Raw genomic sequence first — 21,345 nt, forward strand, 5'->3', positions numbered from 1 at the left:
AGAAATAAACAAAAGGAAGGAAGAAAAGTGGTGTCTTTTGTCATTCAGTAAGCACTGACACTGTTCTCTCTGACCCAGTGTGTCAAAGGTCAGCGTCTGGGTCGACGTCCTTTGTCTCCTTGGATAGGTTTCCCTTTTGCTCGGTGACTTCTGTGATTTTTTATCCTCTCAGCGTTTTAGTAAATAAAGTCTGACGCAGGACAAGGCACACGTAACACGCATCACATGACCCTTCAGGAAGTGGTCAGAACATGGCATGGTCATCAGAAAAACAACTTATTTTTCTGTCTGACTGATCACTTGAGCGTTAGTATTCACTTCCTCTGTAGTCATTCAGTCAGTCAAAAAGTGTTAGAAATGTTGAAAATGCATGTTGCCTGTTGCATTGATGTAAACTGTGGTCGGTGCAAAGCAGCAGCAGCTTCAGCAGCAGCATCATCAGCAGGACCTCTCAGGTGACAGCAGCTGAGGTGTCAGGTGTAGTCACAGCCCATAGTGTTGTGTCAGGTGACAGAGCAGTGTGTGTGTGTGTGTGTGTGTGTGTGTGCAGACAGACCTGCAAAAACTAAACATGTAGCATGTGTGTGTGCACCAGAAACATCTGGAGTTTAAATGCTGTTCAGAATCAGTCTGATTCTCACTGTTACTCCATGGAGCAGAACATTCTGGTGTCAAGACCACACATCCAATAATGAGCCCAGGCTTCTAATACTGCCCTCTGTTGGTGAGTTGAAGGAAAAGCACACAACAACTTATCTCAAATTGACTTTCAAATGAAAAGTCATACGGGACAATATTCTACACGCACACACATGAATTTCATTTCATCTTTATTAAGCCCCTGTAAAACCTCTTCATAACAAGATGAATAAAAAATTACAATTAAAATACAGTACGTCATGGAAATCATGATGGGGGAACAAATTAGTGTAAAAAATAAAAAATAAATAGAGGTGTGAGGGAAGAAGGAGCTCTATGTATTAAAGTAAGACTTTTCCTCACAGAAGCATCAGGAGAGAAGTGCTGGACTGAGCTGATTGACAGGGATTAAAGTGCATCGTGAGCACAACACTCACGTCTGACTATTGTTGGAGTTATAAGGTTGTTATAAGGTTGTCTTTTGAATTCTGACTCGTGTGTAAAACAGAGCTTAAAGAGCTCCTTTAAATGACGCTAATATTCAAAAGGAAACACTGGTTAATTCAAAACAAGCAAAAAGAAAACAACGTGAAATAAATAATCTAAGCATTTCGATTTGAGTAAAACAATAAAAGGCTGATGTTCGTCCATCCAGTGATTAAAAATCATCATTTTCTTCTCAGTAATGAAGGATCAACTCATTTCCTGTCATCCACGTCTTTAAGTCCACATTCACCTGATACTCACCGGCCAAAGGAGAAGAAGTCAAGATCATCAGAGAAGATCTTTCTTTCTCTCCTTCTTCTGCCGGAGCAGGAATCATGAACGCAGTCTCAGCCGACCGACTCAGAGAGGATTTGGGGGGAATGCAGAGCGCTGACGTCTCCTTCCTTTCACAGTCTTTCCTCTCTCGTCTTCTACTCTTCACTTTTCTCCTGTTTCCGTGACAACCGTGACGTGAGCTTATCTTAGTGGCTTTGTGAGGAGATTGTGTCTGTGAGTGAGTGAGTGAGTGGCTGATGGATGGATAAAACTTGTCCACTTGTCCTTTTCCATGTGAGCGTAAATGTGTCGTGGCATTGTCCGTGTTTGTCGGCACGAAGACGAAGAGTTTAGACGAAGGCCTCGGCGTGGTCACAGTCGTTGATTTTGATGTAGATCTTGACTTTGTCGTCCTTCTGCTGCTGCTGCCTGTTGAGTGTGTGTCTGTAGTAGAGCAGGTAGGCGGGCAGCAGAAAGCCCAGCATGCTGAGGACAAGGAGGCCAACGTTCACCTGGAGAGGAGAGGACAACATCACGGTTAACTGAGTTCCTCTCAAGTGTGTGTGTGTCTGTGTTTGTGTGTGTTGAGAATGTGTGTTCATACCCAGAGCGGGTCTCCCTCCAGAGGTCCCATCATCGCCAAGAACAGAGGCTGCTGCAGCAGAGCAAACACAGCACTGACCAGGGACTGCATCCCTGTGAGGCTGCCAAACTGGGAGGAAGGATATCTGCGGAGGAGGAGGAGGAGGAGAGGGAGTCAGGCGTTTTTTTAATGTTCAAAATAAACACAAGACTTAGGGTGAATTCCAATTCCTTGCTTAACCCTCAATCTTAACCCTCAATCTCAAAAATGTTCTCCCTCTAGTCCAAGTGCTGTCCCGATTCTCAGAAAAATTAAGTTGAGGGCCAAGTTTAAGAGCTGTAACCACTCTTGGGAGCAAGGGCTACCCAGAATGCATAGCGTGTTTTCACAGAGGAAAGATGGCGTTGAAAGCAGTGAAGCGAGTGCGATACAAATGAAGTATTTTCTTTGTTAATAGAGATATAAAAATGATCTTAGTTTAGGCCCATATTATGGATTACTGACGTCATTGTTGCGTAACATTACTTTTATTTTACGATCTTTTGTCAATAGCCGGCCGGTGTGGTTTACTTTTCAATAAGCCGTGGTGTGTGGTAACTGTCAGCTGAATATTTGTATGAGTATCATCTTATAACTAACTGACAACCTAATAACTTGACTGACAAACGGATCGTAATGAATAATCCTGACAATGTAAATGTGTTCTTCTTCTTCTTTTTTGGAGTTGACAGACTGGACGCAGCTTCCGCGTTATTCTGCCCCCTACAGTCTGAAGACGTATCTGCATTTAAGGGGTGTCCCATTTCTAAGTGACAAAATAACCCTCAACACTTGGTTTTGAGGGCCAGTTAAGATTAAGGGTTGAGCTTGAGGGTTAAGATAGGAATTGGAATTGGCCCATGATTGGTGAGTGTGAGACTTACACAGCAGCATAAAGACCACCGACAGCAGAGTGAATGAATCCTCTGACCACAGTGTGTAAGACAAACGACACGATCTGAAACACAAGACACGAGCAGAGGAAAACACGTTTATCATTTCATTTTATATATATTATAGTTTTCATGTGGCCCATAGCATCGATGTGCAAATAAAAAATCATAGTGATGCCCAAAAAACGTCTATAACGTAACCCTATACAAATGTAAAGTGAGCCTATTACACCTCTGTGTGAATGAATGTTAATTAAAATAAATAAGACGCCTCTTTTCTGTATTTAGTTCGTTGCGGCCTGAATACACATAAAGTCGTGAAGTTTACAAGTGAAAGCGGAAAAGTCCTTAGTCTTAAATACCGATGATGTGAAACATAACAGAACTGTGTGTCCCTGACACCAAGAGCCTGTAAAAACTTAAGGTTAATCAGTAACTTTCTCTCAAGGAAAATCATGTTTTTATCACTCACCTGCAGGGGCAGATTAGGGATGAGGGAAGTGATACCAAATCCTACGAGGAGGACGTTTGTGAGGACGAAAGCTCGTAAGGCATTGGTCACCTTCTGGGTTTTCTTGTCGCGGCGCTTTTGTTTTCCCTCGCCCCTGAAGGAGGAGGAGAGAGAGGTCATAGATGTCGCAAAGGTTTTACTTCTTGGTTTCAGGGGGGGATCAGTGTAAACGAGACTCACTTGGTGAACGGCTCCTTTTCCTCCGCTCCGTCGTCGCAGTCCTTCAGCCTCCAGTCCATGATCTGACCGATGACAGGCGTGGTCATCAGGCAAAGCAGCTGCAGCACGCCAAAGATGGACGAGTACAGGCTGACTGAGGGACAGAAACAAGGACGCACAGACATTAAAACATTAAAACAAGCTAATGATTAGTCTAAACTGCTCAATGTGATGCCATTACTAATGATAAATGAGTCTGAGTGAAGTTAGTTAATGAGTACAGCGAGCGGTTCAGATTAAAGCTGCAGGACTGGGTTAGAAGTTCTAACTGTTAATGTTTCTGTTAACTACTCATACGACGACAGGTTTTTTTTTTAGATTCATACCGAGCTCCATTCTCTCCACTGAAAATCAAATAAAAACCAAGGTCAGTGGAGATGCTCTTAGATCACGAGTCAGCGTCACTCTGTGGTCGTCTGGATTACCTGTGTTCAGGTCTCCGTCACTGAGCGACTCCAGGACGCTGTTCATGGCTCCCATGTAGAACAGGAGGCGGAGCTGAGTGACGCTCATGGTAACGGCGCTGAGCAGGAAGATGGGGCTGATGACGCTCTGCAGGAACGTCTGGGCTGCAGAGCAGAGACAGTCATGAGTGAGTGAAGGAGAAGGAGGTCAGTGAGGTCTTAAAACACACTCTTACTTACTCTCTGCCTTTGGTTTACAGTCCATCTCCAGGTCCATGGTGGAGAGGCAGATCTTGTTGCCGTCTTTCACGGCGAGCTCCTTCTGCGTGAGGCTGCTGCCCACGCTCAGGCGGCGCCCCACCGTGGTCACTTGGCGGTAGAACTGCTTCCCTGTGATTTTGTGGTCAAAGCCCAGCCAGCTGAACTTGATCTTCACACTGAGGAGGCAGCAGGTGTGAAGAGGAAGAAGAGGAGGAGGAGGAGAATGATGATGAAAGGAGAACGAGTGGGAGGAGAGGGAAAACAAACATTATAAATTAAAAATGGTGATGAGGCTTAATGTGAAACAGTCAGCTGGAAACAAGTTGAACAAGCCAATAAAAAAGATGATGAGTTCAGTGACGAGTTCAGTGATGAGTGTGCACATGGACTTTAACCTTTAACATGTTACATCAGTGCTGACTCCTCCATAACTGTCCTTTTCTTTTACTCTTACTTTATCGTCACTGTGTCAATGGAATACAGTTCAACTACAAACAAGCGTGTGGTACTGACGTGTAGTCCATGTCCTCTGGTCCTGGGAACGGCTCCAGCGGCCAGTTGAAGAAGCAGTTGAGGAAGACGATCCCCGCGCAGGCGGCCCACACCACCAGGATGGTGATGAACGGGACTCCGAGATCATAGATCACCTGTGCAATAGATAAAAATCATATAATATAAGAGCGTCTGGATTCATAGAAACCTGTGACTGCAGAGTGAAAGACAGTATCAGTGCATGGCAGCGATGATTACCTTGACACCAGGGAAGGTGACGGCAGAGGAGGCATAAGAGCCGATCATCAGAGCGATGAAGGTGGAGCGCAGGTCTCCAAACATACTGGGCAGCTGCAAAAAGGCAAAGAACAGTTAATCCATGTGTTTCTTTGTAAGTGTGAGTATAAAGGTTAAAGCACTGAGTTTACAGCTGCTCTCAGGTCAGAGAGAGACAGACTCTGGGAACAGGGTCAGAGTGGACAGTGGGAAGCAGGGAAAATAAAACAACAGCAGCGTGATATAGAACTCCAGGAAAAGCAATCACACAGCTGTCCAACACAGGAGAGAGTACAGATGACACAGCTGAAACAATCACTGATGACGGCTGAGGTGATGGACAGGAAATGAAAAGGTCCTTAACAAGAAAAACACGGTACAGTGACGCACACAGTTCCACCACTACACAGAAAATCATTTAAAGAAAGAAGAGAAAGTGCTTTCTAATACTTAGAGCTGCATTAGTCACTGTAGGACAAACCTGGAATGGCACTGTGACCTTGAGGCCAATGGAGCGTTGCAAATGAATAAATGGCCGATGTTCTAAGGTGGAGTCGTCATCAAAGAGTCAAGGAGCAGCACAGAGTCTAATTATTAACCCCACATCCAGGCTTTTAGACACAGCCGGCTTTGTGAAAGACGTGGACATTAGCAGGAAAACATGTTTTCTTCTTCCTGTGACCTTCAGCCCAAAATCAAGGTTTAACTGCTGCATCGCGGAGAGAGATTTACACGCACAAAACAAAAACCACACGGGAAAACGCACAATGTGGCCTGTGGTGGAGTAGAAATGCGGTGTTTTATGGAGGAATGTGGTGGAGCGGAGCCACAGCATCACCATGACACGGGCCTGGACTGCTGTGTTTATCACCGCAGCTTTAAGTGATGGTGACAGGGAGGAACGGTGAGGAACTGACCCTGTGAACTCTGTAAATACTAAGTTGTTTTTCTGTCATCGTGTGTTTGGTTACACATCGGACTGCAAGTGTGATAATACAGTCTATATAAGGAGTTCTTACTGGATTACACCTGGAGCTTTTGTGACTCAGAAGGAAATGTGGATAAACTGCTGCAGGTGATCACTTAAGTCAGTGTTTGGGTTTTTTAATAAAAATCAGCTTAATAATAAGCTGTATATTCCAGGTTTTTCTTGTGGAAACACAAACTTAACTCCCTGTAAACACGAAGCTGCACCATGACTGGTAACGACTGGTGTTTGCTGCGACGTTCGTGCTAAAGCGCAGTCATAAATGGCAGTGGCATGTGATTTCTGCAGCATCGTGGTGGTTTGTTCCTCATCTTTAGTCTCCGTATGAGTCTCTGCTTCCTGATTTCACAAAGCTGAGCTCACATCGTCGACGGGGACACATCGAGCGGCGAGGGGAGGGTTGGGGTTGAGGGTGTGAGCAGATGGGGAAGCGGCAAACTGTTACGCAAACTATTAGCGCGGGAAACACACATCTGAACAAACACACACACTTACTGTGAGAGAGGTGAAGGTCATGCACATGCCTCCGAAGCCATTGAAAGTCAGGGCGAGGAAGATGAGGACAGAGAGTTCTGCAAAGGACACACAGGTCAGGTCAGAGGTCAGAGGTCAGAGGAGTCAAACTAGTGTACAAGCACAGAATCACTCTCTTACCGTTGGGTTTGTAAGCTCCATAAGCGATGAGGAGACAGGACAGTCCGAAGCAAGTGCTGAAAACAGATGAAAAGGTGTTAAGACTGTTAAACATCAGAGCATCTGAAGTCATTACGACTGCACAGGTTTGTAAATGTCCTCTTCTTCTAGGAAGAAAAAGACCAAAGCATCTGCAGGAGAGAGCTTAAACTTTAGGCTAAGGCTTCTTCTTCTTCTCCTGTGTCGCCTGACCTCACAAATGAGGAAAAATGACTTCGGCCACATTCATGTGACGCATGAACCAGTGGAAAAGAAGAAGGAAATGAGAGAAATGTGAAATTATGTTTGACACCCTGTGTGTTTGTGCCTGGGAAAGTGAGAAGTGTGTGTTCTTCTTCTTCTTAAAGCTACAACACAGTCTGGTTAAAGACTGGTCTTGTTTGCATACCTGCCCAGCAGTCGCAGCTTGCGAGGCCCATATTTATCCATGACGATCCCCAGAGGCAGCGTGATGGCCGACAGCAGGAAGGAGCCCACTGTGAACGCCAGGTTCAGCATCTCGTCTTGTTCCTTACAGATGAGCCAGCCGTTCATCCTCAGGGGTCCGTCGGCGGGGACCAGGGGCCTCATCTCCACGCCGTCTCCCAGACCCGCCGCCGCCTCGTCCTCGTAATAGTCAGCGTACTCGTCGGGGGTCGGCGTCGGTTCAGGAAGCGACAGATTATAACTCGAGCTGTTACCTGAAAAAAAAGAGTCTTTAGAGTGATTTTTTTAGTTAGTTATCAGATTATTCTAATTCACAGGATCCTGATACATGCAGAATATCAGTCTGACACTGGCAGAACATCTGCATCAGATATCAGAATAACATGCTGTAAAGTGACGTGTGTATTTAAAGAAACACACATCATCATTAACATCCGGAGCAGAAGCAAAACACACACAGACACACACACACATTGATCCTCAGAGATTAAAATGTGCCAATCTCCTCTCTTATTAGTGGAATACCAGAGATAAAAAGTGATAAGCTAATACTCGCAGTAAACGTTTAATTATCATCACAACCGGTGGGGAGGAGATAATAGTACAAAAGTTTATGGGAGGTCAAAGTGAGCAGGAGTTTGTTGTTGTTGTTGTTGTTGTTAACATTGGCTGGATTACATCACTTTTTATCTTGTGCTACATAAGGAAATAGCAACGTCTTCCTCAAGAAAACAAAGTGAGAGACTTTGTTACACAGACAAACATCTATCTAATCAGTCACATTGTGTGATGATGCAGTCTAAAAGGTGTCTGTGTTTGTGGGGAAAGGAAATACTGTCGTCCTGTAAGTGAACATACGGATAAGCAGCAGCAGGAATGCACAAATGTAATTAAAGATTGTTTAAAAAACATAGAGAAAGACAGATCTGTGTCTGTAAGATTCAGGAAAACTGATTTAATCCGTGTAAGTCATTATTAAACGAGTGCCACAGCTTAATAAGCAGCTTATCAACAGTTCATCTGTGAACTCTGACCTTCCAATATAAAATCCAGCTGTGACCATTAAAGTTATATCTCTGCTGCTGCACGTGCACCGCCGTTATCTTTCTGGTTTTTTTACTGTCAGCCGCAGAGCGACAGAGTGATTTCTACTGTTCATCACTTTACTATCAGTCGCCTCTTTATCTGTGGACTTTACACTTTTAACATAATTATTACCGGTCATAAAACCCGGCGGCGGATCACTCGACCACATTGTGTCACGTGTCTGAGAAAAAGCTGAGCTGGTGATAAGACGGTTACTGTGAGGTCACCTACTGTACGCTCGCGGATGCTCAGCAGTCATGATCTTGTGTGTGAGTAAACTCAGGAGGCGACAGAGAAACTCCTGGACTTATCAGGTTTAATCTCCAGGGTCCTTAAAATACAAGTGAAGAGCCTTTCACAGGACACTCTTTTCCCTCTAAGAGGTGTGGAGTTACAGCTCGAGATCGAGATCACAAACGGCAATGAAACAGTCAGGAAACTTTTGTGACATATGGAAGACAGACAATAAAGACGATGTGATATATAACAGAGGAGCAGGCTGTTGTTTTGACTCACCGTCCTCGTTGCACATGTACGAGTAGAAGCCTTCTGACTTGAGCATGATGAGCAGCGAGCCCCATCCCAGCAGCACCGCAGAGAAGAACAGATTCTCTATAATGGCAGTCACTGCCATCCACCAGCGCCGGGCGAAGGCTGAGGCCAGGGTCGGAGCCATGGCTGAGGGGAAGAAAGAGAGAAGAGACAGAGGAGAAGAGAGGAGAGCGAGGGAACTGGAAGAAAGAAAGAGTGAGAGTGAATGAGAGAGAGGGAGGAGGAGGAGGAGCAGAGAAGTGGAGATGTGCAGAGAGCCTCCCTGACTGACTGACACTCAGGATGGACGATCACTCATCACTTATCTGTGCAGAGGAAGGGGGAGGGGCCACGGTTAGCCTATCACTGATGTCACTCAAGCACAGGAAGTTGACTTTTTTTTTCACAAGATCACAAGATTAAATAAAAAATACAAAAACAACAACTTTTCACCAAACTGTGACTTGATATAAGATATGAAATAAAGTAGGAAACATTTGATTTGTTGACTCAGTTTTCTTCCCCTTTTCTAATAAACACAGGGAACAATGACCAGTGAATGATTAACTCTCCCTCCGGTTATAAAGGTTATTACGTCACTCAGCTGCCGGGACAAAGATCTGAGGAGTGAAGCAGCATCCGTGGCTCCACGGTGCTGTCACACACTCACAGAAACTGGATCAAACTGGACTCAGAGGGGAAAAGTGGGGCTCCCTCACTGCTCCCTCACCCCCGGTCCCATAATAAATGTTCTCTGAGGCCCATTCAACCGAAACTCCCCTCTGCAATTATCGTGGCCAGATAGCCAGACAGACAATAAACAAATTAGCAGCTCACACAAAAACAGCTTCTCTCTGCATCTCTGTAGCACTGTAGTGCACTCACACAGCACAACACAGTCAAAGTGCTTTAAAAACCTCATGTAAAAACACATTTAAACATTTAAAAACTTCACTTTAATAATGCGTGAAAACAGACTTCTTTACCTCTGCAGCGTCCAGTGTCTCCCTCACTCTGGTCACATTTAACTGACCACTTCTCTGTAATAAACCAGCCTTATATATATATATATATATACACTGAATGTCTTCACACGGCGCCCCCTGCTGACAATAAAAATGTACACATGTTTAGTTTTATCAAAGGAAATGGAAAGAATGAATCAAGATAGCGGTTAAAAACGCGATAAAGACAAACCAATAGTCGTCAGGATCAATGAGAGGAGACTAAAGTGTTGACCAGGATATGATCTGTTGATCAATCGCTCGACTGATTTACATTCCTACAGAGTCCATTAGAGCACAAACAGCTGTTTCTCAACACCTTTGCAGAAGATTAATCCCCACATTCACATGATTCACTGCTGACAGTCGCCTTTGTTTTAGACGATGGAGCCGTTGACTTTACTTTAATCTGGTATTTCCAGTTCTCCGTGAAGAATACGAGGAATAAAGGAATAAACGCTAAGAACTAAAACACAGCAGCTTAACCTTTACATAAGTACGTCAGGTGAGTAAAAAAGGTCCTATTTCTGGAGTAGATTATACAACACAAGCAACCTAAAGATGGTAATTAATCACTTACATTCTACTACTACATTATTATTTGTCTCCGTCATCACACACTGGTGTCCCGGAGATGCACTTTTATTTGAAATATTAGGTGAAGTGAACGTGACGTCATCAGTCAGCGGGGAAGTGAAATCCTGCTCTTCATGTTTGAGAGGTCAAACTGAAGCTGAAATCAATATCTGTGAGTGAACACTGAGTGAACAGTCATCACACACACACACACACACTGATATGGTAATGTGTGTTTGTGGTGATTACTTTGATCAATGTCTTTGATTAAAAGGTCAAAAATACGTAGTTTGAAATTCAGATGAGGCTTTTTAGCTGGTGATTCACAAAAATGTATGTGTGTCAATGGAGCCTTTGATGTACTGATGTACAGACGGTGTGTGTGATGACAAACTCATTATATAACACACAATAACTCGTCAATTAAAGCGTCTCATTTCCCTGAACCTTATCGACAACATTTATTGATCTGATCATCGACCACAGGACAGCACATTTCTGCAGGAGTTCCACGTAAAAAGTTACTTACTTAGAATAAAAGCTGCAAAAAACAACCAAAAACGGTGCTCACAGACAACAATAATAAGACTTTAAAGTGAAATGAACGCCACCTTGTGGTGTCAGATGGTGCTAACACTTTTAAACAACAATAATAAAGTAAAAAACGAATTCTTTGGTGAAATAAAATACAGCAGTGCTTTGTGAACCACAGTAACAATACACAATCATATTTATATACAGTACATGTCCTCCAGTAAACGCATATATGATGCAGTACTATTGAGCTGTCCAGTGCTTCTCTGTGGATACATAAACAGTCCAGTGTCGTCAGTGCAGCTCACCTACAGCAATAAGACCGAGAGCGAGCAACAACAGCATCATCATCTTCATGGAGGAGGATTCAGTGTCCGGGGCTGCAACAGGAAACATGGAGAGAGGAGGAAGTGGAAAGGGAAGGAAAATCAGACACAGGGACGGACAAGGGCAAGGACGGACAATCAAACACTTCACAGCCTCCTGTTACTTTCAAACTAATTAAAGTCCTCACAAATCCACAAGATTCTCTTTTATTCATTTATTAACCCTTCTGTTGTCCTCCTGGGTCAATCTGACCCAATCTGTTTAGAATGGTCCTTCTTTCCTCCCTTCCTTTTTCCTTCTTCTTCCTTCCTTGACCCAATCTGTTCCCTTTGCCCAGCCTTCCTTTCTCCCTTCCTTCTTCCCACCATCCTTTTCACTTCCTACATCCATTCTTTCCCTTCATTCTTCTTCCTTCCCTGATCCAATCGGTTCCCTTCCTCCATCTTTCTTTCTTTCCTTTCTTCCTTGACCCAGGAGGACAACAGGAGGGTTTAAGAAGCAAAAGGCATCAAGAGAATTAATAATATACAAAAATATAATATAATAAGGAATGATAAAGGTGTTTACCATTTGAGAAGCTTTTTTCTGGAAATAAAACAGAGTGAGAGAAGTGACATGTTAGATGTTAGATGTTAGATGAAATCTCTTGTCCTAAATGAGGTTGATATATAAATACATAAACGTGCACACACACACCTTTGATGGTGAAAGTGGTTTCCATGCCAGCGTGGATGTGATCCGTCACGTGACAGTGGAGCAACCAAGTCCCTGGGTTCCCAGCAACCATCTCTACAGTCTGGAAAGTCCCGGGGAAGAGGTCAAAGACGTCTGCGCGGTGGACACGGTCCGTCTGACACACAGACACACACACACACACACACACACACAGAAAAACGAGAACAAAAAAGAGGAAATAAACACTTAACACATAAACACACTATCTGACAGACGAGATCCACAAACTTCTCTGCTGTAGAACCACTCATCATGTCCTTACTATATTATTTAAATATAATAATAATAATAATATTTATTTGAACGTTACCTTGTAAGTAAAAGTCTCAGCGTGGAAATGTACAGTGTGCATATCCACTTCGTTGCCCATGCCCAGAAGATACCAGTCAACCTTTTGGCCCTGCATCATCACCAGTCCGCGGAGGTTACCGTACAGTTTCCCATTGATCCCTTTAATACACACAGTCACATAAAATATCTTCCTTTCTTATGTTACCTACACACTCATTTCCCACTGGGCTTATCCAAGCTTGCGTTTCACTCTCACCGTGCATCATATTGCTCTCTTCAAAGTCGTCGTCTCTCGCGAAGGTGTCGGGATCGACGCCGAGGTACGTCCTGATGTTTTCATCCACGTACCACGACTGGTTTTCATCGTGCACCATGAAGAGCAGAGCAAACTCCTGCTCCACGTCGGCCCTCTGTCGGCCGGGGCCCTGGCCGCGCTGCAGCGTCCCGGGCCTGCAGATCACCAGAGGCCCCAGAAGACCACTGTACAGGTCCTGGACATAGGAAAGGAAACACAAAGAAGCACACACATCATGAATAATGAATATATCATTCAAAAACACACCTGATTCGAATGAATGGTTCGGTATCAGGCTTTTACAGAGCTGATCATTTGAATCAGGATTAAGCTAAAGTAAAAAAGCACCAGAGAACAGAGCATTTAATGGCTACGAGAAGTAGATTCCAGCAGAGGGCAGTGTGGAGGCTGAACGTACCTTAATGAAGTCAACGTTGGAGTAATAGGCGTAAGATATACAGTTAGGATCTGTGACCCCAGGACCAGAGCTCACAGGAACATCCCAGGTCAACTCGAGAATGAGACCTGAAGGAAAAACAACACAGAACAGACGTCAGAGCTGTGTGGAAAAGGCCGGTGTTTTGTTCCAGGTTTGATCCTCACCAGGTTTGACAGGGACGTGAGCGCCACTCGCTTTGACTCCATGTGCAGCGATGGAGTACGGACGACTGGCTTTGTTCTTAAATGTGATCACAATCTGCTCTCCGACCTCAGCTTTGATTAATGGACCTACAGACGAGAAGGAAACCTGTGCTGCTTTCAGTCTGCCTTAAAAAGCTCACAAAACATAAAGAGGAGCCAGAATACCCAGAATCCCCAGGTGCTGTTGACTTGGTGTCCGTATCTTCTGAACTGTGAAGGTTCCGTCCGTGTATTCTCTGTAAACCACCTTCTTGTAGCGCGATCCAATTCTGTTCTTTCCTCTCTCCACAAAAGTGCTGCCTGGACTGAGAGACATGTACCAATTTGCTTCCATTAACAAACAGACAGTAATAAGTTCGCTCTAATCACAGGCTGAAATACATCATCCTATAATGACCACACCTGTCCTCTGATGTGGCCTGGTGTTTCTCCAGCTCCCAGTCCCTCTCAGGAGAGTAGTCCCACTCTATTTCTTCAGCACTGATAAAGTACTGGACGGTCCTGGTCGGCTCCGTTCGGGTGAAATTGACTTTCCGGCCCGGGCAGAGGCCGACGCTGTACTGCTGCCTCATGCCAGCGGAGTAGTGGTCTGTGACTCTGCAGCTCACCTCGTACACACCTGACAGGAGAAAGAGGACAGGTCATGATAACATTAATGTGTTGCCTGCAGCTAAAAAGGCCCAGAGCATCTGCACAGCACCTGTCCGGACGTGCTTTAGTGACGTTTTTGACCATGTTTGTCTCTCTGTTTGTCTGTGAGCTGTATGACTCAAAAAGTAAAGCACAGATTGAGATTAAATTCTTTGGGGGAAATGAGAAATGATTAGATTATGGTGGTGAGCTGGATAAAGACACTACTCTGGATTCATTATTCTTTGTGTGTCTGTGGAAAACACTGATCGCTGAAGACAAAAACCATCTGCCAAATCATCATGAAAGCAGACAGGAAAGAGTCTCGTTCTTGCAGAGTTCAGCAGCTGAACGTGTGCTGCAGAGCCTGTGGTTAGCAGTGTGTCAGACTCCCGGCGTGATACTTAACCTCGAAACATGTAAACAGGATAATATCTGAGTGTGTTCTGTCTTACATCACTTTGACTTTTCAAAACATAACACCACATCAATCTTCTGTAAGTCTTCTCTGGAATTCAGAAGACCTCTGCTTCTGTTAACGTTTTCCGTTAACTTAGAAACTAAAAAGTCAAGAATAAATGAAGACATAAAAATAAAAACCATGTGGACAAGCCCTCACAGTTTCCCGTTTACACTGTGGAGCTTCCTGTGTGTGTGCGTACAGAGTCACGTGACTGACCAGGTTTGTTGGGCTGCATGGCGACAGCCGCAGTGACGTGAGGGAACAGGCTGACGGTGTCTCGTGTTGTGCTCTGCTTCTTAAAGGTGTTCCCTTCAAAATAAACCCCATGGATGTCCACCTCTGTGCCCAGTCCAAACGTGTACCACCAGACCTTGTCCCCGGCACACATGTCCAGCCCATAAAGGTTCCCGTACATGAGTCCATTTACAGCTTCAATGAGGGAGAGGATTGACAGAGGAAAATGTGGAGAGCAGTCAGAATACGCACAACAACACTACACTTCATCTATGTCATGTTTTCATTACCATGCATCTTATTGCTCTCCACAAAGTCGTCAGCTTCTGTGTTGCTCAGTCTGCTTCCAAATCTCTCAATATTCTCCTCCAAATACCAGCTCATGTTTTCATCCATGACAGAAAAGAGAAGGAAGAACTCCCTGTCTGCGCCGTTCTAGGAAGAAATCCATGCAAGAAAGGCCAATTCATTTGCTTTCCCCTGTTTGTTATTATTCTGAGGTGATTTAAGTGTTTGTAAATGAGCCGTGAAGCAGTACCTGGGTTCCGTTCCCGCCCAGCGTTCCTTTCCTGCACACGAGCAGAGGTCCCACTAATCCAGAGTTGGTGTCCATGGCTGGGTCCGTGGCAGAGTAGTATAAGTAGGGGATGCAGGGCGAATCGGATGAAGATGGACCTTCCAGGACCTGCCAGATGTAGACGAAGATCTCACCTGGACCAACGCGAGAGCCGGGCTTGTCAACGCCTGCAGCAGAGGACACAAGGTTATCAGCTATCATCAGATCTGTTTTCACTGAAGACATTTCTTCTTCGTCATTTGTTCATTGCACAGACAAAGATCTTAGTCCCAGTGTCCCGTAAAGTTACCATCAAAGCTGTGTTGGCCTCAAAGAAAATGCCTGAAAACTATTTCTAACTTCTTTCAAAATATTCTGAAACTTTTCCCCGTGGAGCACCTCGTGCATGACTTTTAGTCAATTTGCTGATTTTTACCAGCCTTTTACTTGAGGTTTATGTGATTCTATGTAAATACCTCGCATAAAATGAAGTTGTACTTTATTTATCAAACAGCTCTCGTCGTGATTTATATTGTAAATGTGTTCACAATGGTTTGCCTTCTTTAAGAAGAGGAAGAAGAAGGGGGAAATAAAGATTGAGGCAACATTGGAAGTACAGATGTTGTTACACTGACTCCCCTTGTTATCAGTTAGAGTCCTGAGTCTCACCGTCCTCATAGACGCTTCCCTGGAACTGTTTGTCATAGTGCAGACCATGAGGCTGGATGCTGTAGTTTATATCGGCCTTGTTCATGAACGTCACCCTGAGAGTGTCTCCTTCCTCTGACCTCAGCACTGGACCTGGACAAATACAAAAGAACGGTGTAACTGGAGGTGCTGATATGATCAGAACAAAAGAGAACACACCGAAGATAAACTTACCCAGGATTCCTAAATGTTCCTGATCAGGTCCTGACGGTTTTTTGATGGTGAAGGTGTTGTCTGTGTACTCTCTGTATAACACTTTCACATATTCACCTCCAATCCTTCCTTCTTCTCGTCCAAAAAACACCTCTGATGCTCTAAGGGTGAAAAAGAGCTGGTCAGTCAGGGTGAGGGCTTCACTGAGGTCAGGTCAGGAAACAGGAACAAAGACATTGTGACTATCAACACTATGCAGCCATGTCCGGAAACCACACAATATACAGGTTTTGTTGGGATGTTTTGCCAGCCTTAAAGGGATATTTCCTGAGCCATTGTCAGTTAGCTCCCTTCAAAATGAGGCTGTATTACTCTAGACCTGATGCCTCCTCTGGGACTCAAAGAGCCTGAACTGTCGTTTAAAAAGATGCGTTAACGAACGTTAATGTCTTCATTTCAAACCCAGAGAGACTCTGCACATCCTTCCCTCTTTTATTAGTCATACGCATCGGTGATCCTCATTGTTGGCTTTTTATGAATCTCCACATAAGGTGGAAGGAGATACTGTTATAGTGTCATTACAGCTGTTGTTTCAGTGGCATCATGAGTAGTTTGGAGAAGAAGAAGAAGAAGAGGGAGAAGAGACTGGACCAAGAACCAGGGACAAGAAGAAGAAGAATTAAGAAGCAATGGAACACACAAACAAACTGAATGGACGTGTCCCCCAGTGTCCTCGATAGTTCAGCCGAGAGCAGCTGATCCTTGCTCACTTTGTGTTTGCTGTAAAAATGCATTAATTGCACTGAGCCAGATAATGATTAACCGTTTCCACTGCAGTGACCCTGCCTGTTATCATCTGTATAAGTGCAGTAGGTAATACTCTGCAGTATAAGTATACAGTACACACCTGTCAGCGTCAGTGAGGGACACGTTGTTAATCAGGTCCATGTCAGACGGAGCGTAGCTCCACACCACTTTCTCTGCTGCCAGGAAGTAATCCCTCACCACGCCGCCGCTCACTGTGGAGCTGGATCCATCGCCACACGACTTCACTTCATAGAAGGCCTGCATCCCAGCTGGGACAGGAGAAGAGACAAAGACGTACGGTTCTGTTTAAAGGCTTTGGTTCACACTTTGACCTCCCTTATCTTTAAGCAGTTGTCGCTTTTCAAAACGACCAAACTGTCATTCATCTTTATACTGAAGAACATGATAAGCAGCAAAGGCTGTGACTTCTACAACAACCAGTAAAAACAGCAAAGACGTGAACAAGTCAGATTCCCTACCCTGTAAGTGGTCATTAACCTGGCAGCTTAGAAGCCACTTCCCCTTAGATTTGGGGACCATCTCAGCAGTAGCAAACGTGGCTGGGAACAGGCTGAGGACGTCAGTGCGGTGACCGCGGTCCAGCAGTGTGTTCCCGTGGAAAAAGGCGGAGTGAATGTCCACCTCGTTACCCATGCCGAACAAATGCCAGGCGACAGAGCGATGCTGGCACAACTCGATCCCGGGGAGGTTTCCAAACATGAAGCCGTTAATAGCTGTCACCAGAGAGAGAGCAAATATTACAACACGTTTCATTTGTAGAGTGTGTGCTGAGTGACCTTCCAGACACTCACCATGCATCTTGTTTGACTCCTTAAAATCAGGGTCTTCCTCGTCGACTCCCGGATCAGAGAGACGTTGAATGTTGTCCTCCAGGTACCAGCTCAGGTTCTCGTCCACGATGTGGAACATCATAAAGACATCCTGGTCCACATCGTGACGGGCTGAGACTTGGGCAGATCCTGTTTGTGTTTCCTTCAAGATGCCTGAGACATCAAACACAGGTTTAGCATTGATTTCTTTGCCTCTTCATTTAGCGACATGGTAACATATTTCATGCTGTACCCTTCTTGCAAGTGAGTAAAGCCCCTATGAGTCCCGAGGAGATGTCCATTGGAGCGTCTACGTGAGAGTGGTACACCCAGGTCAGGCAGTTTGCATCGCCAACTGTGGGGGCGAATTCTGGCCTCACCTCCCAGCGGTAGGTGTAGCTGCCTCCTGGAGGGACGGCGTCGTCCTTCTTCAGTTTGCTCGATGTCCCATCTGGATAGAGCGCCCCTGGTAGCCAAATACAAGATGTTTATGTCACATCATGCTGCAGTTATGAGAAAAACTGGGCATTACAACTTTCAAACAGCTTTATTGCTTAACTTTTGCACATAAAAGGAGGTAACGTGGAGGCTCACCAGCTGCAAACACTTCAGCTATTCCTGAAAAGGTCAGGAGGTCAACAGGGGACCATAAGAACTCTTTATCTAAGACTTTATGAATAATATCTGCTTTCTGTTCACCTCAGGATTTCTGTGTGTGTGAGTAAATGACCTCATTCACAGGAGCAGACTGACCTTTGCACCGTGTACTCAACACAAGACACAGTTCAGCACATCCTTCCTACTCCTATAACCACATCTCCTTTTCATTCCTGCACAATGTGCTGTTTTTGGCTTCATGACAAAGAACCAAGAAGCTTAGTTTCACTTTCATATCCAGGAAGGGTCTAAAAAATAACTTCCTCGGGCAGTTTGTGAAGCTCTGGGTGAGACACGAGGGATAACAAGCGACAGAGGTGATGATGTCGTCCATAATGGTCACTCTGTTATTGAAAATATGCTCATGCAGCACGTGTATCATATTCCCCTGTGCTTCTCCTGTTCGGCCTCTCGTTATTTCAATGTCAGAGACGGTGCAGACTAGTGTAACACAAAAGCAAAGGCTTTAAAACATGCATATTTTCCATGTTCAGATTGTACCTTCTGTGTCCTTCTCATAGAAAACTCCATGAGGATGCATTGAGTAGTCCCTGGATGCAGAGTTCCTCAGGTGGACCACAATGACGTCGTCCACCTCCGCTCGCAGCACTGGACCCAGGAAGCCCAACCAAACCGGCTGGGGCACCAGTTTGCTGTACGTTGCGTCCGTGTACTGTCGGAACATAGCTTTCTTATAAACCCTGCCGATACGGTCGGGTCTTCTTTCCAGGAAAACGGACGCTTGTCTGAAACAGAAGTGGAAATAATACAAAAACGATGAGAGACACAGGAGGGAGCTTTGCCACAGACGAGCATGTACGTAGTATCTTTGATTTTGTTTACATTTCATGTCTGACAAGAGGTACTCAGGTACTCATTGTGATTACAAGTTTCTCTGGGCTAATAACCGGCTACAGGAGCTGCTGCACACACACACACACAGTTCTGCTCCTGTTTATACGGCTCATCACCACAACAACAAGGAAAAGGAAAGTGATGACCATGATGATAAAAGATGATACGTAACTGATGAGCACCACGGATCAAGACATTTTCCCAAATCAGCTCTTTGAACATTGAGTGGAGATCAATTCTGCTCTGTTGTGTATGAAATATCACAGTCTGTGTGGCGAAGACACACTTTAGGGGACTTTATCTTGGTCACCTGATTGTAGGAGATAAGATGGTTAGTCGTCCTCTGAGGTCGAGACACTAAATACAACTGCAACTCATTCAAAACTGTTTGCAACACGGGTTAAAACACTTAACACTTAATGTTATCATCATTATTACATGAGTTATCATAGGGAATAGATAATAATACAGTTATTTAATTGTATATACAACATACCACCACTGCCATATTTGGAAATGATGTATGTGTTATGACCAATTATTACAACACGAGTTACATATTTTAACGTGGAAATATGACTGATATGTATGATTAGTCTCAGTCAACTGTCAAAACTCACTCGTCTGCTTCGACGCGTTCCCCGTTGAGCAGATTCTTTCCACTTGGCGCGTAATCCCAGTCGCCCTCAATAATCCCCACATAGTAGACTCTGTCTTTGCCCTTCTGCGCTCCGGAGGAGGAGGAGAGCAGCAGCAGCAGCAAACCGCCGGCCAACAGCCGCAAACACTGCTCCATGTCCGGGTTTAGTTCGTCTCGACTGTGGCACGTAGCTGTTGTTCTATCCAGACGCACAAGGACGCGTGAGTGACTGATCCATAGACGCGCGCGGGCTGTTTACGCTGTTCCTGTTGATGCTGCAGCAGCTGTAGGAAAAAAGAGAACACAGTTGGTCCATTCAGAGAGAGAGAGAGTGAATAAGTGACCGCCTCCTGGGATATCTGACATGCAGGATGATTACTCTCAATGTTCTCGCCTTAATTACCACAGTTAGTCAGATTGCCCGCTGGGAAATTAAGGAAATTGATCTACTTATCGCTAAAATGCAGGCGCACGCACAGCATCGTCTCTATTGGCTGTCAATTTCGCAAAGGTGATGAGTAAGCATGACACTCGCCTGGTTTAATGGTGGTTTGTCTCGTTATAATGCGTAATACTCGCATATTTTCCACTTTTTGGTCCAATTTCTTCGCAGAGGATTCTTACCCAATCTGGCAACCCAACATTTGGCATTAATTATGTGTTTATGAAACAATAAAACACATGGAATTAAATAATTGGTCATAGCTTGCAAACCAAATAATTTTTTATTTTTTTTATATAAATTGAACTTCTCAATGATTTAGGAATTATTTACAAAAAGAGAGCAAAACATCTCAATAAATTGGAATGGAATAAACTAAAATATGTACTTAATAAATCACAGCACGTCAAACCTGTAAGTGATGCAGTCATTCATAGTCCATTTCACTTATAAACATGTTATACACACAGGTTATAAGTAAGGTTATCCATACCTGCATGAAAAGAGTGACAAAGCCGACATCTGCTGGCCAACTCTGAGCAGTGCACCTGTAAAAGCTGTTGGATCAAACCACTGTGCAGCTCCAGTGTTAAAGGTACAATATGTAGTATTTATGGGTTTATATAACCCAAAATCCACTTTTTTATACATATTGTGTGCTCCTGCGTTGTCTAGTCGCTGTATAATAGTTTTTGTTTCATTTTCGTAGTGTTTCAAAAAGTCATGTTAAATAACATGACCGCGGACCGCGGTTGCATAGCCACTGTTAGCAGCGAGACGCCATGTTTCTACCGGAGCCTGTAAGGACAAACGCGAGAGAACAAAACAAGCGTCTCTTTACTCGTAGCGGAAGTCCCGCCGACTCTCTCTCCGCTTCGTCTGCTACGGCCGCGGTAGCTCGCCCTCTCCCTCGCCTCACGAACCTCATCTGCTGACACGGAGAAAGACGACGAGGACGACATTTGACCAGCTGCGGATACCGTAGCGCTCAGGGAAGGGAGGGGGTGAGCAGAGCAGCAGGTCTTTGTTGTAAATTTCAGCCTCTCCTCTAGATGGCACTATAAACTACTTATTTCCCCTTTAAAGTGTCTGTAAGTTTTATTTTAACCTATTAATTTTAACAACAGAAAAAGAGGTTTTAGGTCTGTTTTTACCGCATTTAT

General features: G+C 44.5%; 2 protein-coding genes across 2 annotated transcripts; both read right to left on the bottom strand.

The window, feature by feature from the left end:
* Positions 1 to 1,751: 1,751 nt before the first annotated feature.
* On the bottom strand, positions 1,752 to 8,948 carry slc43a2b (solute carrier family 43 member 2b; the record flags this gene model as incomplete). Its single annotated transcript, XM_083909833.1, has 14 exons — positions 1,752 to 1,913; positions 2,006 to 2,129; positions 2,908 to 2,981; positions 3,389 to 3,521; positions 3,608 to 3,740; positions 3,973 to 3,990; positions 4,072 to 4,215; positions 4,291 to 4,487; positions 4,825 to 4,958; positions 5,062 to 5,154; positions 6,563 to 6,639; positions 6,722 to 6,777; positions 7,149 to 7,440; positions 8,789 to 8,948. 14 exons carry the CDS (start codon positions 8,946 to 8,948, stop codon positions 1,752 to 1,754), a joined length of 1,797 nt encoding a protein of 598 aa, XP_083765959.1.
* Positions 8,949 to 11,211: 2,263 nt separating this feature from the next.
* Positions 11,212 to 19,896, bottom strand: hephl1b (hephaestin-like 1b; the record flags this gene model as incomplete). Its single annotated transcript, XM_083910447.1, has 19 exons — positions 11,212 to 11,297; positions 11,941 to 12,094; positions 12,290 to 12,429; positions 12,527 to 12,761; positions 12,984 to 13,090; positions 13,169 to 13,294; positions 13,373 to 13,512; positions 13,610 to 13,826; positions 14,517 to 14,729; positions 14,825 to 14,969; positions 15,073 to 15,278; positions 15,760 to 15,891; positions 15,973 to 16,112; positions 16,859 to 17,027; positions 17,238 to 17,492; positions 17,571 to 17,762; positions 17,842 to 18,054; positions 18,747 to 18,991; positions 19,721 to 19,896. 19 exons carry the CDS (start codon positions 19,894 to 19,896, stop codon positions 11,212 to 11,214), a joined length of 3,291 nt encoding a protein of 1,096 aa, XP_083766573.1.
* Positions 19,897 to 21,345: the final 1,449 nt, after the last annotated feature.

Source organism: Microchirus variegatus, assembly GCF_963457635.1.
Source record: "Microchirus variegatus genome assembly, chromosome: 2".
In the NCBI taxonomy this organism is placed as follows: Eukaryota; Metazoa; Chordata; class Actinopteri; order Pleuronectiformes; family Soleidae; genus Microchirus; species Microchirus variegatus.